Genomic DNA, 26,873 nt, shown 5'->3' with positions numbered 1-26,873 from the left:
GGTGGTAGGAATTGAAACAATCACTGGCATTGTAAATCATTCTCCTAACTGCTACACGATGGTATTCCCACTCTCCTCTCCTCCACCTAGCGCCCCTCACCTGCCAGCACCCCTTTATACCAGCTCTCTCCCTCTGCTCATTCAGTGCAGGTGAAGGGGTTCAACCTGAAATGTTTATTGTTGATTTCTTTTTGTCAGTGCTGTCTGACCTGCCGAGTTCCTTCGGTGTTTATTGTTATTCTATAATATTTACACGGACAGTGCAGAACAGGCCCTTCTGGCCCAACGAGCTGAACCACCCAGCAACATGCCAATTTAACTGTAGCCTAATCGCAGAACAATTGACAATGACCTACTAACTAACTGGTATGTCTTTGGACAGTGGGAGGAAACTGGAGCACCTGGAGGAAACCCACACATTCCACGGGAGGGTCACACAAACTCCCTACAGAGAACATCAGAATGGATCTCCAGAACACCCTGAGCAGTAATAGCATCATGCTAACAGCTACCCTATTGCTGGCCGGTGGTGGGATTCGCACCGGACTTTGAGGTGAGTGGTCCCGGTTTCGAAACCGGTCGGCTCCTTGCACGCTTTCCTTCTGTGCTGGGCTGAGAGTCGAGCTAGCAACTCAGCCTCGCGGAAACCAGACAAATACTAAAGAAACAGCAAGGTTGCCACCGACGCGCCACAAGGCACGGAGAGGGATTTTTAAAGAGAAGCTGCCCTACCGTGGCGTCCATCTTGTTTGCTGCTCCGCTTTTGAGTACCCGCAATCTCTCATGACTCCCGATCACCGACACAGCTTTGATCATCAACAGAAATGATGACAGATTTGCTTCTGAAATGAATGACAAAAGTAATGAATTTATAATCTCTCGACAATGAGATCATTAACAGAACAATTCCATCCCCCATTTCTGGCTTCTTAATCATCACCATAGTGAATAGACCGCCCGCAACACACACCCTGGGCCCAATTAGTCACCCATCCATTCTCTTCAATTTCAAATTTCATGTTTTATGGCTGACAGCAGATCTTATTTGCCTGCCCTTCAGCGTCACAAAGCAGAGTGTTTTCAGGGAGAGGAGCCCCCATTAGACAAAACAAATCCACTTATTTTTATTTACTTATTCAGGGATACAGCATGGAACTGGCCCCTCGAGCCACACTGCTCAGCAAACCACCTATGTAATCCTCATCTAATCACAGGACAAGTTACAATGACCAATTAACCGATACGTCTTCGGAATGTGGGAAGAAATCACAGCACTGGGAATACACCCACACACTCACGGGAAGAAACGTACAAACTTGCTTATGGAGGAGCCCAGAGCTGAACGCCAAACTCCGACGTCCCAAACTGTAATGGCATCGCGCTAACCTCTATATTACCATGGTTCCTCAACGTTCACAGGCCAAGATAATAATTTTGGACTTCATCTGTTTCACCTTCATTCTGAAGAAATTTTTAATTAAATAAAGAATTAATTAATTAACTTCATAATTCACACAAAATGCTGGAGGAACTCAGCAGGAACTCATGAAGTACTAATGAATGGTCTCAGCCCGAAACATCGACTGATTATTCATTTCCATAGATGCTGCCTGGCCTGCTGAGTTCCTTCAGCATTTTGTGTGTATTGCTTTGATTTCCAGCATCTACAGATTTTCTTTTGGTCGTGAATTAACTTTACAAACCTTGTACTTAAAAATATTATTATAATTAACTTTAATTAAAAATATTTAAAATTTAATTTGACTTTTAATTAATTAAAGAATTAAACTAAAAATTCTTGAGGAAAACCATAGGATACAGGTGCAGATTTAAACCATTCAGCCCATCAGATCTGTTCCTTCAAGACTAATTTTATTTCTCAACATCATTCTCCCATCTTCTCCCCAGGTTCAAGAACAGCTACTTCCCTTCAGCCATTCAGTTCTTGAACCATCTGGCACAACCATAAAAGCTTCCTCAGTTTTAGGACATAAGACATAGAATCAAAATTAGGCCATTTGGCCCATCAAGCCTGCTTGCTATTGCATCATGGCTGATTTATTATCTCTCTCAACCCCATTCTCCTGCCTTCTTCCTGTAACTTTTGATGCCCTACTAACCAAGAACCTATCAACCTCCACTTTAAATATACCCAATGACCTGGCTTGCATAGCCATCTGTGGCAATGAATTCCACAGAGTCACTATCCTTTGGCTAAAGAAATTCCTTCTCATCTCTGTTCTAAATGGACATCTCTCTCGTCTGAGGATTTGTCCTCTGGTCTAGACTGCCCCACTATAGGAAACATTCTCTCCACATCTAAGTCTTTCAATATTCGATAGGCTTCAATGAGATCCTCCCTCATTCTTCTAACCTCTAATGAATACAGGCCCAGAGCCATCAACAAGCCTCGTACATTAACCATTTCATTCCCAGGATCATTCTCATGAATCTCCTCTGGACCCTTAAAGATTAAAGACAAAGATTATCTTTGCACATGCACATCAAAACATCAAAACATACATTAACAAACAAGAGAAACAAGAGGTTGGACAAAGTAGGGTTGTTTTCTCTGGAGTGGTGGGTCTGAGGGCAGGTGGTAGGTGGTCATACGAGCAGCTGGTACATATCTTGAGTCCAGGTTATGCGACCACTGACACCAGGCAGACAATCTCTGAAGAGTATTAATAGTGGCAGGGCTCATGTCTACTGTTGATTTCTTTTTGTCAGTGTTGTCTGACCTGCCGAGTTCCTTCGGTGTTTATTGTTATTCTATAATATTTACACGGACAGTGCAGAACAGGCCCTTCTGGCCCAACGAGCTGAACCACCCAGCAACATGCCAATTTAACCCTAGCCTAATCGCAGGACAATTGACAATGACCTACTAACTAACTGGTATGTCTTTGGACAGTGGGAGGAAACTGGAGCACCTGGAGGAAACCCACACATTCCACGGGAGGGTCACACAAACTCCCTACAGAGAACATCAGAATGGATCTCCAGAACACCCTGAGCAGTAACAGCATCATGCTAACCGCTACCCTATTGCTGGCCGGTGGTGGGATTCGCACCGGACTTTGAGGTGAGTGGTCCCGGTTTCGAAACCGGTCGGCTCCTTGCACGCTTTCCTTCTGTGCTGGGCTGAGAGTCGAGCTAGCAACTCAGCCTCGCGGAAACCAGACAAATACTAAAGAAACAGCAAGGTTGCCACCGACGCGCCACAAGGCACGGAGAGGGATTGTTTTCTCTGGAGCGGTGGGTCTGAGGGCAGATCTGATAGAGATTTATAAGATTATGAGGGCCATAGATAGAGTAGACAGACAGTCTCGTTTTGCCAGAGAGAATGCATTGAAGGTGAGAGGGGGCAATTTCAAAGGAGGTATGATGGATAAATTTTTTACACAGTGCTGGGTGCCTAGAATGCTGGGTCCAGGGTGGTGGTAGAGGCAGAAGCATCAGGGACTTTGAAGAGATGTATAGATAGGCACAAGAATGTGAGGGAAACGGATATTGTGCAGGCAGAGGGATTAGTTTAATTGACCATTTGATTACTAATATAATTGGTTTGGCACAACATTGTGGGCCAATGTGCCTGTTCCTATGCTGTACTGTTCTATGCTCTAAGTTCTAATAAGGTTATAAAAATTACAAGGTTTATAAAATTATGAGAGCCATATTTAGGGTGGACAGTCAGAATCTCTCTCCAGGAGAGCTCAAAAGCTCAAGGAGGTACATTCAAAATGAGAAGTGAAAATGTTAACATCTTAAATAAACCAAACAGCATGGCCTCTACAGCTCTCCATAGCATCGAATTGTACCAAATCACCCATCAAGCACATCCATGAGGAACGCTGTTGCAGGAAAGCTGCACCCATCATCCAGGACCCATCCAGGCTGTGCTCTCTTCTTGTTGCTGCCATCAGTGTCTGAACCAAAGGGGATAACTTCACTCACCCCAACACTGAAAGCATAGGAGCAGGTGGTAGATGGTCATACGAGCAGCTGGTACGTATCATGAGTCCAGGTTATGTGACCACTGACACCAGGCAGACAATCTCTGAAGAGTATTAATAATGGCAGGGCTCACCCATCTTGTAAAGACACTGCCACAAAGAAGGTATTGGCAAACCGCTTCTGAAGAAAATATGCCAAGAACCATCACGACCGTGGAAAGACCATGATCACCCACATCATGCTATATGGCACATAATGATGATGATGATTGAACACAGAACAGACCATTCAGCCCACAATATAGTGCTGACCCTTTACGCTAATGGAAGATCAATCTTAACCTTCCCTCACACATAGCCCTTCCATTTCTCTATTATACATGTGCCTATCTAAGAGTCTCTTAAATCTCCCAAATGTCTGCCTCTACCAGCACCCCTGGCAGCAGTTCCACCCACCCAACACTCTGTGTAAAACAAAACCTACATCAGACATCCCCATTATACTTTCCTCCAATCACCTTAAATATATGTCCCTTTGTATTAGTCATTTCTGACTGGGATAACGTCTGGCTATCCACTTGATCTATACTTCTTATCATCTTGTACACCTCTATCAAGTCACCTCTCATTCTTCTTTGCTCCAAAGAGAAAAGCCCTAGCTCACTCAACCTATCCTCATCAGACGTGCTTCTAAATCAAGCAACATCCTGGTAAAATTCCTCTGAGCCCGCTCTGAAACTTCCTGGGCAAGCCAACAGCTTCGAGAAAGCTCCCCGGAGATGACATTATTCCAATCTAAAGCTTGTTGCCCCCTGTCACAGACCATCATGAAAGAGGGGTAAGGGGGAGTTGGGTGTATTAAAATGGTTCCGAGAGAGGAGGCAGGATGTTTTCTGGCAAGCAGACCTCAGCAGAGACACAGTCCTGTTCTGGCTACCTGATTGTGTGAGCAAATCCAGAGAAAATGGAGCCTGCCTCAGCCCTGGTGCCTGACTGAGGCCATACTGCCCTCTGCTGGGTACAGCAGCAGACGTGGTGAAGAAGGAAATAGGCATGCTGCGTTATAGGAAAGTGAAGGATGTGGATGCTTTCTTTAGAGGAGATTTTTCAGGATTGGAGGGCATTTCTCATGAGGTTAGAGTGAGATATCTAGAGCTCTTCTGTTTGGACAGGAGGAGAATGAGAGGAGACTTGATCAAGCTGTACCAGATGATGAGGCATAGTTCAAGTGGGCAGCCAAGGACTTTTTCTCAAAGCAGAAATGGGTAATAAGGTGATTGGAGGAAGTATAGGTGGGGGGGGGGGGGGATGTCAGAGATCTTTACACACAGAGTGGTGGGTGTCTGGAACACCTCCCAGGCATGGTGGTAGAGGCAGATACATTAGGAACACTTAAGAGACTCTTAGATAGGCATATTGGTGATATTAAAATAGAGGGGTATGTGGGAGTGAAGTGTTAAATTAATCTTACAGTAAGTTAAAAGATCAGTACAACATTATGGGCCAAAGGCCCTGTATTGTGCTGTACTATTCTATGTTGTCTCAGTTAGGGCAATGAAAGAGAAAATGTGGAAATATTCAACAGGTCGGCCAGCATGTGGGAAGAGAGAACGAGCTAATATTTCAGGATCAGGCCCCTCAGAACTGGGAGACAAAAATCAATATTGTTGCAATGAATGGGGTGAACCCAAACGCAGAACACAGGCACGGAGATTGAGTTAGGATGCAGACGCGGACGTGAGTGTTGAACAGCAAACTGGAGGGAGTGCAGGGCAGCAGGAGGCAGGCAGAACTTGTCCTGGCACAGAGCGTAGAAAGGGAAGTGGCAGACAAAGCTTTTCTTAGCATGGAGAGACTAAGTTACACAGGTGAACCTCAGAACTGGAGTTGAACTTAGAAATCTTGACTCAGAGAGACTGAGTTTCACAGGTAAATCTCGGTACTGAAGCAAAACTTAGAACACACGTTAATTACCACACTGGCAAAACCAACGATCCGGCAACTAGTGGGGACAAAGCCGGGGTTCTTATGCTGCAGATCTTGATGAAAACCAGGTGTGCCGCCATCAAAGGAAATTAGGAGAAAATGGGGAATTAATAATCAGGACCATGACAAATAGTTTGGGATTGAATTTTCACAGTGAATGGTTGAACCCTGAGATGGAGTGGATGTGGGGAGGATGTTTCCTATGGAGGGGGAGTCTAGGACCAGAGGGTATAGCCTCAGAATGGAGGGATCACCACTTAGAACAGAGACAAGGAGGAATTTCTTTAGTCAGATGGTGGTGAATCTGTGGAATTCATTGCCACAGTCAGCTGTGCAGGCCGGGTCATTGGGTATAATTAAAGTAGAGGTTGATAGGTTCTTGTTTAGCCAGGGCATCAAAGGTTATGGTGAGAGGGCAGGAGAATAGGGTTGAGAGAGATAATAAATCAGCCATGATGAAATGGCAGATCAGACTCAATAGACCGAATGGCCTAATTCTGCTCCTATACCTTATGGTCTTATAGAATAAAGTGACCCAGGTGTACAAGTACATAGTCCTCTGAAAATTACATCACAGGTGGCAAAGCTGGTAAAAAGGCATTTAGTAAGTTGAGCATAGACATTGGGAACTTATGTTGCTCTTATCACACTTTATTCTGCCCTTTTATTGTTTTATGTTATTCTACCTCAATGTGTAATGATCTGATCTGGATGAACAGTATACAAGCCAAGCTTTTCACTGTATCTTAGTGTATGTGACAATAATAGACTAATTTCAATTGTGCAATGAGGCCACCCTCAGAAAGGAGGGGCAACACATTATATTCTGTCTGGGTAGCCTCCAACCAGAGCATGAATATTGATTTCTCCTTCTGGTAAAAAAAAATTCCCCTCCCATTCCCTCTTCTTTTATTCCCCACTCTGGCCTCTGACCTCTTCTCACACCACCTAGACAATAGACAATAGACTGTAGGTGCAGGAGTAGGCCATTCGGCCCTTCTAGCCAGCACCACCATTCACTGTGATCATGGCTGATCATACACAATCAGTACCCCATTCCTGCCCTCTCCCCATATCCCTTGACCCCGCTATCTATAAGAGCTCTATCTAACTCTCTCTTGAATGCATCCAGAGACTTGGCCTCCACTGCTTTCTGGGGCAGAGCATTCCACATATCCACCACTCTCTGGGTGAAAAAGTTTTTCCACATCTTTGTTCTAAATGGCCTACCCCTTATTCTTAAACTGTGGCCTCTAGTTCTGGACTCACCCATCAGCGGGAACATGCTTCCTGCCTCCAGCGCGTCCAATCCCTTAATAATCTTATATGTTTCAATCAGATCCCCTCTCATCCTTCTAAATTCCAGTGTATACAAGCCCAGTCGCTCCAATCTTTCAACATATGACAGTCCCGCCATTCCGGGAATTAACCTTGTGAACCTACGCTGCACTCCCTCAATAGCAAGAATGTCCTTCCTCAAATTTGGAGACCAAAACTGCACACAATACTCCAGGTGCGGTCTCACCAGGGCCCTGTACAGCTGGAGAAGGACCTCTTTACTCCTATACTCAATTCTTCTTGTTTTAAAGGACAGCATGCCATTAGCTTTCTTCACTGCCTGCTGTACCTGCATGCTTGCTTTCATTGACTGATGTACAAGAACACCTAGATCTCATTGTACTTCCCCTTTTCCTAACTTGACTCCATTTAGATAGTAATCTGCCTTCCTGTTCTTGCCACCAAAGTGGATAACCTCACATTTATCCACATTAAACTGCATCTGCCCACTCACCCAACCTGTCCAAGTCACCCTGCATTCTCATAACATCCTCCTGACATTTCACACTGCCACCCAGCTTTGTGTCATTGACAAATTTGCTAATGTTACTTTTAATCCCTTCATCTAAATCATTAATGTATATTGTAAACAGCTGCAGTCCCAGCACTGAACCTTGCAATACTCCACTGGTCACAGCCTGCCATTCCGAAAGGGACCCGTTAATCGCTACTTTTTGTTTCCTGTCAGCCAGCCAATTTTCAATCCATGTCAGTACTCTGCCCCCAATACCATGTGCCTTAATTTTGCCCACTAATCTCCTATGTGGGACTTTATCACCTACCACCTCTCCCTGGGTCCTCACCTCCTTCCCTTTCTCCTATGATCCATTCCTCTCCTATCAGATTCCTTGCTCTCCAGCCCTTCACCTGCCCACTCACCTGACTTCACCTATCACCTCCTAGCTATCCTCCTTCCCCTCCCCCACCTTTTTATTTTCTGGTGTCTTCCCCCTTCCTTTCCAGTCCTAAAGAAGGGTCTCAGCCCAAAATGTTGACTGTTTATTCCTCTCCATAGATGCTGCCTGACCTGTTGAGTTCCTCCAGCATTTTGTATGTGTTGCTCTGGGTTTCAAGCATCTGCACAATCTCTTGTGTTTCCATCTGTACAAATCACTGGTGTGGCTACGTTTGGAATATTGAGCATACTTTTGGTTACCCTGCTGTAGGAAAGATGCCATGGAGCTGGAAAGAATGGAGTGGAAATTTACAAAGATGTTGCGAGGACTGCAGGGTCTGAGTTATAGGAAGAGGTAGGGCCGAATAAGGATTTATTCCTTGGAACCTCAGGGGCCAAGGGGTGATCTTTCAAAGATGTATCAAATCATGAGGGACACAGGTAGGGTAAATTCATACCATCTTTTTGTTAGGGATAGGAAATCAAAAACTACAGGGTGAAGGCTAAGTTCTTTTTACACTGCAGTGAAACCCAGCAGCATGTTACACACGGAAAGTCACTGGTGCCTGGAATCTGCTGCTAGCTGAGGTAGTGGAAGTGACAAGCTAGAGAAAGCTGTAAGGACTTTGTACTTTCTCCCTGTAACCATGTGGGTTTCCTCCAGGTGCTCCAGTTTCCTCCCAAATGTCCAAAGACATTCTGGTTGGCATTGTAAACTGTCCCATAATTAGGCCTGGGTTAAATCAGGGGTTGCTAGGCAGCACAGCTTGGAGGGCTGGAAGGGCCCACTCCATGCTGCATCTCAATAAACAAATAAATATAAAAGTGTGACTGAAACCGAATGGTCACGTGGTGAATTGATTGGGCCTCCTACTCACAAGAGGCTCTCCCTCTTTCTGGGCGGGCTTTCAAATGAACGCTTTTTTCATCTTGGCGGGCTCAGTTCACATTCCTTCACTGCAAGTTGTCCAGTGCGTACCGTGCTAACATGACTCAGTTTGATCATAATACTCCACTCTGCTCTTCACACACACTTAACGGGGAGGAACAGGCAACGATTTGCATCCTATGCAAGCAGATGGGATCAAGTCTGTTTGGCATCATGGTATCAAGTTCCCCCCTCTCCATGCATCTGATCAACCCAAAGGAGCGGTGGAGACTGATAGTTTGGTACCAGCAGCGTCGCAGGAGTTGCAGTCAGTGTTGAACTCAATGTAGGACTGCCTTAGGGACTCCAGCTGCAGATTTTTCCTCAGAGTTTACTCCCGAAGCCTTCCCCATGAGTGGGCACAGCCACAAGGCACAAGGTTTAAGATCAGAGATCCCCTTCTTCTAGAAGAGTTGCCAACCACGGTTGACAAGCCCCATCTGCCCAAAATGACTGGCTTTAAGTCACCTGCCTTTGCCCTTTCTCCAGTTAGTAGAAGTGATTCCTCCAAACTTAATAGCTAAGCAATAGGTGAAGGCCAGGAGTTGGACTTAGTTGTCACAGGCTATTTGAGACGCATGCCATTTGGTGGTATTTAGTAGGTAGTGAGAGCTTATCCCCATTACCACCCCAGTTATACAACCTTACAGAATCAACAGGATAATGTAAACAATTAGTTTTAGCAACCTTGATTTGGAGGATAAATATTGATGTGTATGATCATATTAACATTACTATTCAGAATATTTTTATAACAGAGATGCCTCAGTTCAACACACAACATAAAGGACAGACCTAACACTTGCATTAGACTGAGACTGGAGTGAGACCTGGGCCAATTCCCATTTTGCTGTGAAGTGTGATATCCAATTCCAGAGTATGACTGACCTCAGGAAGGGGGGGGGGTGCACACACCCATCTACATCAATGGTGCTGAGGTTGAGAGGGTGAGAACGTCAAGTTCCTAGTAGTGAACATCACCAATAGCCTGTCCTGATACAATCATGTTGATGTCACGGCCAATAAAAGCTCACCGATGCCTCTACTTCTTCAAGAAATTCAGCATGTCCCCATTGACTCTTACCAACTTTTTATTAATGCACCATAGAAACATTTGGAATCAAATGACCTTGCCTGGCATCTCAGGCTGGCTCTGCACCTGCATCACACCACACCCTTGGCACCCCTTCTCTACCACCTGTTCCACACTCGCCATTCTCAGCATCCTTTGCTCCCACCAGATTTGTAAACTCTCTTCATTCCATATTGACAAATGCAAAAGTCTTAGGTACCTTAGCTAAATATATGTGTGCCTAAGACTTCTGCACAGTACTATATATATGTACAGTGTTGTGCACCTTGGTCTGCAGGAATCTTGTTTCATTTGGCTGTATATATGTATATGGTTGAATGATAATAAACTTCAACTTGAACTCCAAGGTCCCTTTGTTCCACAGCATTCCCCAAGGCCTTGACATTGGTGGTTCACCTGATGAAACATTATTTCTCTCCACAGATGCTGCTCGGCCAGCTGTGAATCCTGATGAAGAGTCTCGGCCCAAAACGTCGACTGTACTCTTTCCCATAGATGTTGCCTGGCCTGCTGAGTTCCTCCAGCATATTGTGTGCGTTGTGAATTTCTATGTTCTCTCTTTTTATTTCAGATTTTCAGCATCTGCACATACCTTGCTCTTGGAGACATGGTTTGCCCAAAGTCTGTTACATGACTATGAACAACTAAACCAAGTTCAGGAGGTAGAGGACTGTCTGTGAGTATGTGTGGGAGTGCTGTTGTTGTTTTAGTGCTTGTTGTGTTTTGTGTTCTTCTGTCAAGTATTGTTGGCATGAATTTTGGTGCTGGAATGTGTGGTGACACTCACAAGCTGCCCCCAGCACATCCCTATGTTGTATTGGTTGTTAATGCAAATTGCACATTTCACTGTTTTGATGTACATGTGATAAATAAATCAGAATCTAATCTAAACTCCACATTAAGTTCCCTCTTCAATTTACAACAGGCTGAGTTAAATTACGAAGCATTTATTAAATAGGCAATTAACAAGCAAACAATAATAGTTATTTATGTACAGTAGAACATTCTTCACCTTCTCCAGTCGAAGTGGTAATGATGGAGCACAAGCATAAATCATATCTTTTAATACCTGGTACGTAAACATTCAACCTATTGCTCTAACTAGCAGGAAGTTGTTCACTCTGGTTCCTAGCAGTTTTGTTCAGACTATCTTTTCATAGTCTCTACTTCGCAGCAGAGTCACCACCAATTCCTGCAGAGGACCTGTTAATTCCAGCAGAGAACCATCCATCCCAGAAGAAAACAATCCATCCCAGCAGAGATCTGCCCATCCCAACAGAAAACAATTTATCCCAGCAGAATCCAGAAATGCCCTCTGGAACTGTTCCATCAGAACCCCAGCAGAGTTTCCAGGTCAAATACTCTGACACAGAGAAACTGTTCTCCCCAAATGTGGGGACAGCATAGGACTGGCTCCCACGGGGATTAGTTGAGGAGCAGCTGGATCAATGCAGGAGGGAGGGGGACTTGGTGATGCTTGGGAATATCTGTGTGGACAGCCTCCAAACCCACCAATTGGTGGCAGCTCTTTCAGCTGCCATTTGTTCCCCCACAGGACAAGGACCCTAGGAGAGTAAACATTTAAAACTTACCTATTGAGGTTGTAGAAACATCTTCCAGTTAAATCTAAAGAGGACCAATCCACAGAGGATGAATTCCAACCAATGTTTGGGACTTAATAAATTTAAGATATTGATTCCTCAAGACATAAGAGGAGGCCATTTCACTCATCAAATCTATGCCAGCCCCCAGTGCATTCCCAAACAATCCCATTCTCTCTCTCTCTCTCTCTTTCTCTCTCACTCACACACACACACACACACACACACACACACACACACACACACACACACACACACACACACACACACACACACACACACACACACACACACACACACACACACACACACACACACACACAAATAATGCGCTGGGTTAGGTTTCCATGGTGAAGGGCTGTGCGTCAGTGGAGACTTTGAAGCCTGAGGCTGGCGTGGTTCTTTGTCAAGTGAAGGTATTAAGGGTGACAAAACCGATATAGCAGATGGAGTTAAGAACCATCTTCTGACTAAAAGGCATAATAGCCTTGACAGGCTGAACTTTAACTTCCATGGCATTCATCTGCCTGGAGTGGAGTGCCAGCACATTTCAGAAACCAGACCAGCTTCCAGAGCGAAAAACAAAACTGCTGGCGGAGCTCAGTGGGTCAGGCGGTATCTGTGGAGGGAAATGGGACAGTCGACGTTTTGGGCTGAGTCCCTTCACCTGGATTGAAAGGGTGGGAGAGGGGGATAGCTGGCATAAAGAGGTGAGGGGAAGGGATGGAGCAAGAGCTGGCAGATGATGGGTGGATGAGGAGGGGCGATAGGAAGATGGAGGAGGGGAGAGGGGAAATAGTGAGTCTGGAAGGTGATAGAGGGATCCAGGTGAAGAGAGGCAATAGGCAGGTGGAAGGGATTGGGGAGAGAATGGAAATACGGACAGAGGGTGGGAGGTAATAGGTGGATCCAAGTGAAGAGAGGCAATAGGTAGATGGAAGGGGGGAGAGTGGGGATATGGACAGAGGGTAGGAGGTGATAGGTGGATCCAGGTGAAGGGAGGCAATATTAGACGGAAGAGGTGAGTGGAGATAGTGACAGAGTCTGGGAGGTGGTAGATAGATCCATGTGAAGAGAGGCAATAGGCAGATGGAGGGGGGGAGAGTAGAGATACAGACAGAGGGTGGGAGATGATAGGTGGAGGCAAAAGAGGGTACTGATGCTGAAATCTGATAGGAGAGGAAGGTGGAGCATCAAACCAGCTAAGGGAGGTGGGTAGAGCAGATGGGAACAGAGGGGTAAGTGGACTCAGTGGGGCAAGTATGTTGGTGATGGGAAGATGGAGTGGGGGAGGAGGGGAAAGAAATGGCAATGGGGAGCTGGAGTAGATGTATGATGAACTGGGAAGATAAGGAGGAGGTGGAAGAGGACATGGGGGTGCGAGGAGTTACCTGAAACTGGAGAATTAAATAGGTGGCAGAATGTAAGGTGATCTTCCAGCAGATTGTTTATTGCTCCAGATTCCAGCATCTGCAGTCTCCTGTGTCTCCAGTCTACCTTTGATCTCTGGCTGAGGAGGCTTAGTTATTCCAAGGACAATCAACATGGAGGCAATCCACACAACACACCCAAAATGCTGGAGTAACTCAGCAGGTCAGGCAGCATTAATGGAGAGTAATAAACAGTCAATGTTTTAGGCTGAGACACCTCATCAGGGCTGGAGAGAGTAGAGAGGAAACCAGAATAAGAGGGCAAGGAGAGGGGAAGGAGGACAGGTGATAGGTGGCACCAGGTGAGGAGAGGTAGGTGGGTGGGTGGGAGAGGGGAGATGAAGTAAGAAGCTGGGAGCTGGGAGAACATATATTCCATCAGGGAAGCCTCCAGTGTGATGGCATGAACATCAACTTCTTTAACTTCTGGGTATTTCTCCCCCCTCCCTCCTTCTCTCTTTTTCCATTTCTCATTTGGTTCATCCTCACCCCTTCTCTTCTCCTCACCTGTCCATCAGCTCCCTCTGGTGACCCTCTTCCTTTCATTTCTCCCATGGTCCGCACTCCTCTTCTATCAGATTCACTCTTCTTCAATCCTTTCCATATATCATCTCCCAGCTTTTCACTTCATCCCCCCTCACCTCTCATCTGCCAACTTGTACTCCTCCCCTCCCTCTACCTTCTCATTCTGGCTTCTTCCACTGTTCTTTCCAGAGCTGTTGGAAGGTCTCAGCCTTAAATGTGGATTATCTATGCCCATCCAACGATGCTGCCTTTGCTGCTGAGTTCCTCCAGCATGTTGTGTGTGTTGCTGCGGATTTCTAGCGACTGCATAATCTCTTGCATTTATGCTTCACTGTCACTGAACACAGCAGGTTAATGTACAGACATCACACAATGGTCCATGTCTCCTTGGCCTTCCATTCCGAGTGCTCCAACATTGCCCGGCAGAGCGCAGCAGGAAAAGGAGGCGGGTTTCTGAACCCCGGTCTCTGCCTCCTCCTCTTTTATGCAGAGAGGAGGCCTCAGATCTCAGCAGGTCGGCCGCGTCCCTCACTATCTAACAAACAGGTGGACAAGTATAGCAGCTGCCACTGTTTAGTGCACCCAAGATACAGCAGGTACCTCACATTCAGACCATGGGCCTAATCCATACATATAACAGCAAACGGCTCCCAGTGGCGAAGAGGAAGGCGACTTTAGTTAAGTGTTACGGTGGAACCCGGAATAACCAGGCACTAGCTCCTGGCCGCCACGGGATAATGTGCAAATGAAGCTAAACGGCGGAGTTGCCGCAGGCCCGGCGCAACAACGCGGTCAGCGTTGGAGCAGGCGGGGAGAGGTTACAGGAGCCTCCCGAGGATCACCCCCTGTGGAGTCGAAGCCTCTGCCCCTGGCAGCTCCAGGAAGCCCAAGCTGAGGTGGAACTCCAAGCCCTTCTTGTCACTGGCCTTCAGTTCACAGAACACACCCTGGGTACCTGAGGAGGAGAGAGAGGGAGGGCGTGAGTGGCAAGAGGGGGAGAACACGTAGGAGGGAAAGAGGAAGAGTGACCCAGTGAGGCAGAGAGACAGAAGAGGAGGCCTCAGACATAGATAGATAAGAGGGATAGAAAGTGTGAAAGGGGGAAGAAGAGAAAGTGAGAGGGAGAAATGGTGGGAAAGGAAGTGATTAAGAGAGCAAAAAGACAGAGAGAGAGGGAGCAGGAGATAAAGTGAGAGATGGTGAAAGGGGGCGAGAGATTCAGAGAGTGAAAATGATGGAGAAAGGATGTGAGAGAGTGGATGAGAGAGTTGAGAGAGGGATAAAGAGGATGAGAGGGAGGGAGAGAGAGAGTGGATGAGAGAGGGAGAGAGGGTGAAAGACAGAGAGACAGGAAGACAATGAGTGAGGGAGGGTGAGGGAGAGAGAGGATGAGAGGGAAATAAAGAGAGGATGAAAGCAGGAGGGGGTCAGAGTGGGAAAGAGAGGGAGAGAGAGTGAGGCAGACAATGAGAGGGAGAGAGAGAGGCAGGTGATGACAGAGGGAGAGGGAGGGAGAGAGATAGAGAGAGCAAAGATAGTGAGGAAGAGAGAGAGAGAAAGAACAAGACAGACAATGAGTGAGGGGGAGAGACAAGGAGAGAGAGAGGGGGGAAGGAGGGAAGGGTAGGGAGATCAAGAGAGAAAGGTTGGAAGAAGCAGAAAGAGGGAAGCGTAAATAAAGAATAAATCATAAACCACACTGGGAAAATATTTCTTCACTGACTTGATTTTGTATATTGGGAGTACCATCAAAAGGTTTGAACTGTGTATGAGCATTTAAGATCTGAGTGTACCATGTGGTATAGCTTTACACAAAACACATAACCAGTACTGTACAGGAACAGGCTCTTCAGCCCATGTTGTCTGCACTGAACACAATGCTGAACTAAACCGAATTTCTTCTGCCTGGGGAATATCAGCTGCTCTGTATGAACGGTATAAGACATGGGAGTAGAATTAGACCATTTGGCCCATTGAGTCTGCTCAACCATTCAATCATGGCTGATTTATTTTCCCTCTCAAACTCATTCTCTTGCCTTCTTTCCATAACCAAAAGTCCACAAGATATAGGAGCACAATCAGACCATTTGGCCCATCAAGTCTGCTCTGCCATTTCACTACGGCTGATCCATTTCCCTCTCAGCTGCAATCTCCTGCCTTCTCGCTGTATCCCTTCATACCCTGACTAACCAAGAATCTATCAATCTATGTCTTAAATATACCCAATGACCTGGCCTCCATCATCCTCATCTCTGTTCTAAAGGGTCATCCCTCTATTCTGAGGCTGTGCACACTCTCACACGTCCACTCAATCTAGGCTTTTCAATAATCAATAGGTTTCAATGAGATCTCCTAGTATTCTTCTAAACTTCAGCGAGTACAGGCCCAGAGCCATCAGATGCTCCTCATACATTAATCCTTTCATTCCAGGAATCATTCCTGTAAACTTCCCCGCGACCCTCTCCAATGCCAGCACATCCTTTCTTAGATAAGGGGCCCAAAACTGCTCACAGTACTCCAAGTGCAGTCTGACCAATACCTTGGAAATCCTCAATATATCCAGATGCCAGCATATTCTTTCTTAGATATGGGTATGCAAGACAAGTTTTTCATTATGCCTCGGTACTTGTGACAATAATAAACCAATTTATCACTTTATGTCCACCTTGGATAATAAATCCCAAGCTTAGCTTCAACAAGAAGTGGAAGTGATCACCTCAACAAGAGTGAAAGTGATTTAGAGGAAACATGAAGAAGTCAGTTGCCTTCCTCAGAGATCTTAGTACCAGAGACAGATACCAAAGGAGAAAACTGGATATGGTTCTGGAGGTAGAAAATACATGTAAGATAGCTTATATACATAGGTTGATCATATGACCATCAAGTGATGCTAGGCGGTAGGGAAATAATAACGTAGCAGTGGAGTTATGGTGAAAGAGATGGATGGGCACAGGGAGCAGTCTGGGAGGAAAAGTTGTAGCGATGTTGCATGCCATCTTGGACAATGTCTCCCATCCACTCCATAATGTACTGGTTAGGCACAGGAGTACATTCAGCCAGAGACTCATTCCACCGAGATGCAACACTGAGCGTCATAGGAAGTCATTCCTGCCTGTGGCCATCAAACTTTACAACTCCTCCCTCGGAGTGTCAGAGACCCTAAGCCAATAGGCTGGTCCTGGATTTATTTCCACTTGGCATAATTTACTTATTATTATTTATTTATAGTTTTATATTGCTATATTTCTACACTATTCTTGGTTGGTGCAACTGTAACGAAACCCAATTTCCCTCGAGATCAATAAAGTATGTCTGTCTGTCTGATGCAATGCACAGGTGGGCGTGGGGACAGAACACTTTACCATTAGCTTTCAGTGCAGACAATACGCAGATAACTAAATTCCGAGCCTCGCTGGGATCTGACATCTTCGGGTGGAGGTCCAGTTGGATAATGGATGGGAAGTGATAGAGCAGGGAGTCGGAGAAACTGGGAGTCTTCCTGTAGAAAAACATCATCAGCTCCTGAAAATAAACAAGAAAAAAGGAATAACTATGGACTTAGCTGTCTGGCTGCCTGGCAGGAGGTTTACAAGGTAAATAACCTGCTTCACATAATGACATGCATTCAGCAGAATATTTATCCCCTCCTCTTCTACCCCTCACCCTTCTTTATCCCAACCCACAGGCTAAAAGGTGGCATCAATCATTAAGGACTCCCATCACCCAGGACATGCCATCTTCTCATTGCTACCATAATGGAAGAGGTACAGAAGCCTAAACACACTCACTCAACATTTCAGGAACAGTTTCTTCCCCTCTGCCAACAGATTGCTGAATAAACAATGAGCCATTCAGTTGGAGGTAACACTACCTCACTATTTTTGCTCTCTTTTTGCACTATTTATTGTATTTCTTTCATATATTTTTTATTATAATTTACGGTATATTTTATGTATTGCAACATACTGGTGCCACTAAACAACACATTTCATAACATAGACTGATATTAAGCCTGATTCTGATTCTACATCCACTACGCTCTTCGTCTGTAAATACTGTTGGCCAGAAAGAACTACGGTCTACAAATCAATGAATTTGAATGAATCAAGGACAGTGGAAGCAGACAGATCAATTGCCTTTGTTCTTGCCATTTGCTTGAAGGAGATAGAGGCTGCCATTTTGTGAAGTTGCCTTGCATCCTCTATTCTGTGAACTGAAGTTACTTGGCTTGATCAGTGTTTTAAAGTAGACATAATGATGCTTCAGGTAATCTGCTGGGCTAGATATCATTTCCAAATTTGAAGTTATTTGCGAGATGGTCTTTGATACAACATGCAGGTTTGTGAGTGATCTGGTCTGTGTCCATCCTGAGTGATTTGAGCTGGTTACTGGTTTGATCCAGAATTGAGGAGAATAAACAGCCTCAAATGACTAGTTGTCACTTGCAGAAGAAGGGCATAATTGGTGCTGGTTTGGACTAGAGTCAATAAGAAGGATTTAAAGATCAGTCAGATGACCTGTAGCCAATAACACTGAAACGCAACATTTGAACTGGTAAGGAATGCATATAAAAGTAGATGCTTCCAGTGCTCTACCAGTGACAGTTCTGTTTAGAGACCTACATCATAGATGTGGAGAACATCAGAGACACGGGAGATACGGGGAATACATGGCTAGCATAGAATCCTTTTACTGGTATTACCGTTTCTATTTTTTGACTGTTCATGGAGGGTCAGGAAAACTTAGTAGGTGGACACACAGGTATTTGTTGGGTAAATTCACGTGTTCTTCCATTGAGACAATAAAGGTACTTGTTGGTAACTACAGATTCTCTCTGCGCCTCTTTGATCATTATTACTAAGGGTTAGATCCTTGTAACAATACTTTGATTTTAAAATTCTCATATCTAAATACCGTTTTGATCTCACTCCTGTCTATCTTGGGTTCCCAGCTGGGATCCATGGACCCTTTGGTATTGGTCCATTGCATAATAAAGGTTGGGAACGCCTAAACCTCAACCAACCCGACAACCCAATCAAAGCATGAGATTGCTTCAGATCAGACCTGCCTCTATAGTCTTCTTCCCTGTTGTCAAAGTTCTTGAAACATCCTGTAAAGCCCCAACACAATCTTGGACTACATTTACTTATTATCTCAAATTGCATGAATACTGTTATGTTTTAATTTAGTTTGTTGTGTGAGTTATGTATAATTTATGTTTACGTGTATGTGTTTTTGCAGAGTAGGGGAATTAAGGGTAATGGGGGAAAGACAGGTAGGTGGAGATGTCCATGGCCAGATTAGCTATGATCTTATTAAATGGCGGAGCATACTCAACAGACCAGATGGCCAACTCTTGCTCCTATTTTTTATGTAGTATCTATATTCCCAGGAACAAAGGGGTTAATGTATGAAGACAGTTTGATGGCTCTGGGCCTGTACTCACTGAAATTGAGAAGAATGGTGGGGGGGGGGGATCTAATTGAAAACTATAGAATATTTGTCTGGTCAGCGGGAGTGAGGAGGTGATAGAGAGGATCAATAGGCAGGTAGTCACACTCGGGCCTCATGAGACAGATAAGTGAGTAACAGTCAGGAGAGGCAAGGGCAAGAGTCAGATGCTAGAGAGTACCCCCTGTGGCTGTCTTCCTTAACAATAAGTACTCCATTTTGAGCACTGTTGGGGAGGATGGCTCAGAAGGGTAGGGAAAGGAAGATGATGGCAGCGGTGATAGGGGACTCTATCGTTAGGGGGTCAGGCAGGCAAATCTGTAGACACAGGAAAGAAACGCAGATGGCAGTTTGCCTCCCAGGTGCCAGGGTCTGGGATGTTTCTTGTCATGTCCATGATATACTGAAGTGGGAAGGAGAACAGCCAGAGGTCATGGTACATATTGGTACCAATGACATAAGTAGGAAAAGGGAGGAGGTCCTGAAAACAGACTACAGGGAGTTAGGAAGGAAGTTGAGAAACAGGACCTCAAAGGTAGTAATCTCAAGATTATTGCCTGTGCTAGAAGACACTGAGTATAGGAATCGAATGAGGTGGAGGATAAATGTGTGGCTGAGAGATTGGAGGAGAGGGCAGGGATTCTGATTTCTGGATCATTGGGACCTCTTTTAGGGCAGGCATGACTTGTACAGAAAGGACAGGTTGCACTTGAATCCCAGGGGGACCAATATTCTGGCGGGGAGGTTTGCAAAGGCTGTTGGGGAGAGTTTAAACTAGAATTTCTGGGGGGTGGGAACTGAACTGAAGAGACAGAGGAAGAGGCAGTTGGCTCACAAAGAGAGAAAACTTGGAGACAGTGTGAGAGGGAGGATAGGCAGATGATAGAGAATGGATGCACTCAGACCAATGGTTTGAGATGTGTCTATTTTAATGCAAGGAGTATTATGAACAAAGCGGATGAGCTTAGAGTGTGGATCAGTACTTGGATCTATGATGTTGTGGCCATTACAGAGACTTGGATGGCTCAGGGGCCGGCATGGTTACTTTGAGTGCTAGGTTTTAGATGTTTCAGAAAGAACAGGGAGGGAGGCAAAAGAGGTGGGGGCGTGGCACTGCTGATCAGATATATTGTCACAGCTGCAGAAAAGGAGGAAGTCATGGAGGGGTTGTCTATGGAGTCTCTTTGGGTGGAAGTTAGGAACAGGAAGGGATCAATAACTCTACTGGGTGTTTTTTATAGACCACGCAATAATAACAGGACATCGAGGAGCAGATAGGGAGACAGATTCTGGAAAGGTGCAATAGTAACAGGATTGTTGTGGTGGGAGATTTTAACATCTCAAATATCAATTGGCATCTCCCTAGAGCGAGGGGTTTAGATGGGGTGGAGTTTGTTAGGTGTGTTCAGGAAGGTTTCCTGACACAATATGTAGATAAGCCTACAAGAGGAGAGGCTGTACTTGATCTGGTATTGGGAAATGAACATGGTCAGGTGTCAGATCTCTCAGTGGGAGAGCATTTTGGAGGTAGAGATCACAATTCTATCTCCTTTACTATAGCATTGGAGAGGGATAGGAATAGACAAGTTAGGAAAGTGTTTAATTGGAGTAAGGGGAAATATGAGGCTATCAGGCAAGAACTTGGAAGCATAAATTGGAAACAGATGTTCTTAGGGAAACGTATGGAAGAAATGTGGCAAATGTTCAGGGGATATTTCTGTGAAGGTCTGCATTGGTATGTTCCAATGAGACAAGGAAAGGATGGTAGGGTACAGGAACCATGGTGCACAAAGGCTGTTGTAAATCCAGTCAAGAAGAAACAAGCTTACAAAAGGTTAAAAAAAAACTAGGGAATGATAGAGAACTAGAAGATTATAAGGCTAGGAGGAAGGAGCTTAAGAATGAAATTAAGAGAGTCAGAAGGGGCCATGAGAAGGCCTTGGTAGACAGGATTAAGGAAAACCCCAAGGCATTCTACAAGTATGTGAAGAGCAAGAGGATATGACGTGAGAGAGTAGGACTAATCAAGTGTGACAGTGGAAAAATGTGTATGGAACCGGAGGAGATAGCAGAGGTACTTAATGAATATTTTGCTTCAGTATTTTGTGGAAAAGGATCTTGGCGATTGTAGGGATGACTTACAGCAGACTGAAAAGCTTGAGCATGTAGATATTAAGAAAGAGGATGTGCTGGAGCTTTTGAAAAGCATCAAGTTGGATAAGTCACCGGGACTGTACGAGATGTACCCCAGGCTACTGTGGGAGGTGAGGGAGGAGATTGCTGAGCCTCTGGTGTTGATCTTTGCATCATCAATGGGGACAGGTGAGGTTCCGGAGGATTGGAGGATTGTAGATGTTGTTCCCTTGTTCAAGAAAGGAAGAAGAGATAGCCCAGAAAATTATAGACCAGGGAGTCTTAATTCAGTGGTTGGTAAGATGATGGAGAAGATCCTGAGAGGCAGGATTTATGAACACTTGGAGAGACATAATATGATTCCGAATAGTCAGCATGGCTTTGTCAAGGGCAGGTCATGCCTTACAAGCCTGATTGATTTTTTTGAGGATGTGACGAAACACATTGATGAAGGTAGAGCATCAGATGTAGTGTATATGGATTTCAGCAAGGCATTTGATAGGGTACCCTATGCAAGGCTTATTGAGAAAGTAAGGAGGCATGGGATCCAAGGGGACATTGCTTTGTGGATCCAGAACTGGTAAAGAGTGGTTGTAGACAGGTCATATTCTGCATGGAGGTTGGTGACCAGTGGTGTGCCTGAGGGATCTGTTTGGGACTCCTATTCTTTGTAATTTTTATAAATGACCTGGATGAGGAAGTGTAGGGATGGGTTAGCAAATTTGCTGATGACACATAGGTTGGGGTGTTGTGGATAGTGTGGAGGGCTGTCAGAGGTTACAGCGGGACATTGATAGGATGCAAAACTGGGCTGAGAAGTGGCAGATGGAGTTCAACCCAGAGAAGTGTGAAGTGGTTCATTTTGGTAGGTCAAATATGATGGCAGAATATAATATTAATAGTAAGACTCTTGGCATTGTGGAGGATCAGAGGGATCTTGGGATCCAAGTCCATAGGACACTCAAAGCTGCTGTGCAGGTTGACTCTGTGGTTATCAAGGCGTACAGTGCATAGGGCTTCATCAGTCCTGGGATAGAGTTTAAGAGTCAAGAGGTAATGTTACAGCTATGTAGGACCCTGGTCAGACCCCACTTGGAGTACTGTGCTCAATTCTGGTCACCTCACTACAGGAAGGATGTGGAAACCATAGAAAGGGTGCACAGGAGATTTGCAAGGACGGTTATGGATTGGGGAACATGCCTTATGAGAAAAGGTTGAGAGAACTCAGCCTTTTCTCCTTGGAGCAACAGAGGATGAGAAGTGACCTGATAGAGGTGTATAAGATGATGAGAGGCATTGACCGTGTGGATGGTCAGAGGCTTTTTCGCAGGGCTGAAATGGCTAGCACAAGAGGGCACAGTTTTAAGGTACTTGGAAGTAGGTACAGAGGAGAGGAGATGTCAGGGGTAAGTTTTTTTATGCAGAGAGTAGTGAGTACGTGGAATGGGCTGCCGGCGTCGGTGGTGGAGTCGGATACAATAGGGTCCTTTAAGAGACTCCTGGATAGATACATGGAGCTTAGAAAAATAGAGGGCTATGGGTAACCTTAAGTAATTTCTGAGGTAAGGACATGTTCAGCACAGCTTTGTGGGCCAAAGGGCCTGCATTGTGCTGGAAGTTTTCTCTGTTCTATGTTTCTATATTGAAAGGCCTAGGTAGAATGCATGTGGAGAGGATGGTTCCAATAGGGGGAGAGTCAAGAACCAGAGGGCACAGCCTCAAATTAGAAGAACATTGCCTTTGAACAGAGATGAGGAGGAATCTTTTTAGACAGGGGGTGGTGAATCTGTGGAATTCCTTGCCACAGATGGCTTGGAGAACCAGTCATTGGGTATATTTAAAGTGGAGGTTGATAGGTTCTTGATTATTCAGGGCATCAGTTATGGACAGAAGGCAGGAGAATGGGGTTGAGATGGATTATAAATCAGTCACGATGAAATGGCGGAGCAGACTCGATGAGCTGAATAGCCCAATTCTGCCACTATATCTTAAAGTCTTACAAGGAGGCAATACCTCAAGAAGGCAACATCCATTATCAAAACTCCCCACCACCCAGGCCATGTCATCACCTTGCAGCCACTGTCAGTCAGGAGGTACAAGAGTGTGAAGTCCCCAACAGCAGGTTCAAGAACAGCTACTTCCCTTCAACCATTTGGTTCTTGAATCTACTGGCAAACCCCAATCACTACCGCACTGTGACCAATTTGAGCAGTTTACATTAGAATGGATTTTGTGTTTATTAATTTGTGTTCCTCTTCAAAAATTAGTGCATAATTTTGTTTAATTAATGGTGGCTTTGTGAATGCTGCTTAACTCATACAATGTGCCTATTATGTTGCTGGTTCCTTCAGGTTGTTATAGCTGGGGGGGGGTGGAATTGGGGAGTTAATGGAGATAAGCTCCCACTACCTATTAAATGCTCCTAATGACATGCATCTCAAATAGCGTCTGACAACCAAGTCCAGCTCCTGATCTTCACATTTGGCTTAGCTACTAAACTCAATGGAACTGTTTTTACTAAAAAGAAAAGAGATGAAAGTGGGTTACTGGTGCCTTAAAACCAGTTGCTATGGGCAGATGGGGCATGACAGCCGAGGCTGGCAGCTCATCTAGGAAAAGGAAATCTCTGGCCTTTAACCTGCGCTGCCTTCTGTGTATATCCACTCATGGGGAAGGCTTCGGGAGTAAACCCTGAGGAAAAATCTGGATCTGGAGTCCATAATTCAGTCCTATATTGAGCTTAATGCTGACTAGCAAATCCTGCAACACTGCAGGCACCGAACTGTCTGGGTCCTTGCTGTTCCTTTGGGTTCATCAGTTGCATGGAGAGGTAGAGCCTGCTACATGGGAAACAGCTTGGTCTCCACGTTGTATTGCCTGGCTTGTATATCACGTAGGCAGCTGGGCTGCAACATCCGTGGTCAATCACAACCAAAGGAGGGCCTCAAGTTCTGTTGCAGCAAGCTTTTCATTACACCTCTGCGTACATGTACTTAAGTGTATGATAACCATGTCATGTGTGTAATGAACTGTTTTCCTGATTCTGATTCTGTTTTTGCTTTTCCTTTTCACTACACTACCTAAAATGATCTAGAGCAACACACACAAATGCTGGAGGAGTTCAGCAGGTGAGGCAGCAGCTATGGAGGGGAATAAATAGTTGGCATTTCAGGGCGAGACCCTTCATCAGGACTGGAGAGAAAGGGCAAGGCAGCCAGAATAAGAAGGTGGGGAAGGGGAGGAGTATAATATGGCAGGCGATAGGTGAGACCAGGTGAGGGGGAAGGTGGGTGGGGTAGATGAAGTATGAAGCTGGAGGTGATAGGTAGAAGAGTTAAAGGGTTGAAGAAGAAGGAATCTGATGGGAAAGGAGAGTGGACCATGAGAGAAGGGAAAGTAGGGGAGGAGAAGAACTGTGTAAGAGGGGAGCCAGAATGGGAACTAGGCAAAAAGAGAAGAAGTGGGGGCAGAATGAGGTGTGGGAACTAGGCAAAAAGAGAAGAAGTGGGGGCAGAATGAGGTGTGTGTGTGTGTGTGTGTGTGTGTGTGTGTGTGTGTGTGTGTGTGTGTGTGTGTGTGTGTGTGTGTGTGTGTGTGTGTGTGTGTGTGTGTGTGTGTGTGTGTGTGTGTGTGTGTGTGTGTGTGTGTTTTTTTTTCTGGATTTTCAGCATCTGCAGATTTAAAAAAAATTTGATTATTGGTGTTTTGTGGAATCTGGCTGTTGAGTTTCCTATAATAAATTTCATACATTCATCAGGAATTTCATTGCACCCTGTTACATATGACAATAAACTGTTCTGACCATAAATCTGAAATATTTCAATAGCTGTTTAAGAATGAAGGGGACATATGGGAGTTTATAAAAGGTGTTATACAAAAGCAGACGTTTCAATAGGAACACAGGGAAGCGGCCCCAAGTGTGCAATGGACCTCTCCCCACTATGATGTCCCAAGGCTTCACCTGAGTCGGAGTTAGGCTTTCGAGAGCTGTAGGTTTGGAGTATTTCTCCTGCATGGCAGGAAGCCACACTGCCTCAGTCCCTTTCAGGAATGCCTTGACTTCCAAGGCTCCGCACACGCAGCCGCAAACTCCATGCTCGTCCTCCAGCACAAAGCAGTAATCCGGGCACAATGTCAAGAAGTGACCCAGGAACCTAAAGGAAAGCATCAAGTTCAAGTCTATTACTACCTGATCTACCTATATACAACCAATCAAAATAATGTTCCTACAGACCACAGTGTACCCACAATACATATACATATCATACACAGCACATGAAACAAAATATTACCACAAATAAGTTCATAGAACATAATTCAAAATGCATGCAGTGCACAGCACATTAACAGGAAATAGATCGCTGGGTGATGAGACCTCGGTGGTGGCAGGGTATTCATTAGTCTCAGAGCCTGAGGGAGGAAGCTGTCATAAGGTAGTAAAAATGGCCCTTTAGCCCAGCTCAGCAGAGCCATTGAGCACTACAGAACAGAAGCAGGCCCTCCAACAGTTCTAGCCTGTTTTCTGCTAGTCCCATTGACCTGCACCTAGACCATATTCCTCTCATCCATTTCTTATCCAAACTTCTCATCCATTCCAACCAAATTGCCTATCTGAGCTGAGCGCCGGGCCAGATTGATAAGGTCAGGGTGTTGATGCCGTAGGTGAGGGACAGGCCAGTGTTCAGCTTGCTGCTCATCGAGGTTTACTCGACTCTCCACTGAACTGAGGCCGTGGCCTGCAACAGAATCGGCTGTGACTGGCTTCGTGGATGTGAATTCACTTGTGTGAACTTCAGTTCTGAATGTTATCTGCTTACTTCTTATTGTTTGCATGGCTTGTTCCTTTTTTTGAACATTGGGTGCTTGACAGTTTCCTTTTTTTAATGGGTTGAGTTTGGTTTGTGGCTGCCTTTAAGGAGGCAAACCTAATGGTTGCATATAGTATACATATTCACCTTCTAGCTATTCTCCTTCCCTTCCCCCCACTGGTGTCTTTTTCCTTCTTTTGCAGATCTGAAGGGTCTTGGCCCCAAACAACTGTTCATTCATTCCCATTGATGCTGCCCAACCTGCTGAGTTCCTCGGCAACACGAGTGAATCTGCAGATGCTGGAAATAAATAAAAATACAAAATGCTGCCAGAACTCAGCTAGCCAGACAGCATCTGAGTTCCTCCATCATTTTGTATGTAATACTTTTATAATAAATGTACTTTGAACTTGAACTTTAAACTCTCACCCCTTTTGCTCCTCATGTGCCCATCACCTCCTTCTAGTTCCTTTCCTTCTTTCCTTTCTTCCATGTCCACTTCCCTCTTCTAGATTCATTTTTCTTTAGTCCTTCACATTTTCCACCTATCACCTCCCAGCTTCTTATATCATCCTCCCTCCCCCACCCACCCACCTTCTCCCTCAACTGGTCTCACCTATAACCCACCAGCTTGTACTCTTTCCCTTCTCCCCACCTTTTTCTGCCTCCTTCCTTTCTAATCCTGATGAAGGGACTTCACCCGAAATGTTGACTGTTTATTCCCCTCCA

General features: G+C 45.2%; 1 protein-coding gene across 2 annotated transcripts in view; it reads right to left on the bottom strand.

Annotated features, from left to right (window-relative positions):
• Window positions 1-11,127: 11,127 nt before the first annotated feature.
• The window catches only part of LOC140726126 (protein O-GlcNAcase-like), a 303,790-nt gene continuing 288,044 nt past the window's right edge, over window positions 11,128-26,873 (bottom strand). For both annotated transcript variants that reach the window (XM_073042089.1, XM_073042091.1), the window contains exons 28-30: window positions 25,298-25,490; window positions 17,115-17,274; window positions 11,128-14,707 (exon numbers count right to left, since the gene is read on the bottom strand). In XM_073042089.1, the coding sequence (XP_072898190.1) occupies window positions 14,571-14,707; window positions 17,115-17,274; window positions 25,298-25,490 (490 nt within the window). In that variant the 3' untranslated portion in view covers window positions 11,128-14,570. The remainder of the gene's footprint in view (window positions 14,708-17,114; window positions 17,275-25,297; window positions 25,491-26,873) is intronic.

Source organism: Hemitrygon akajei, chromosome 4, assembly GCF_048418815.1.
Source record: "Hemitrygon akajei chromosome 4, sHemAka1.3, whole genome shotgun sequence".
Classification (NCBI taxonomy): Eukaryota; Metazoa; Chordata; class Chondrichthyes; order Myliobatiformes; family Dasyatidae; genus Hemitrygon; species Hemitrygon akajei.
This window is presented reverse-complemented; position numbering and strand designations above follow the sequence as displayed.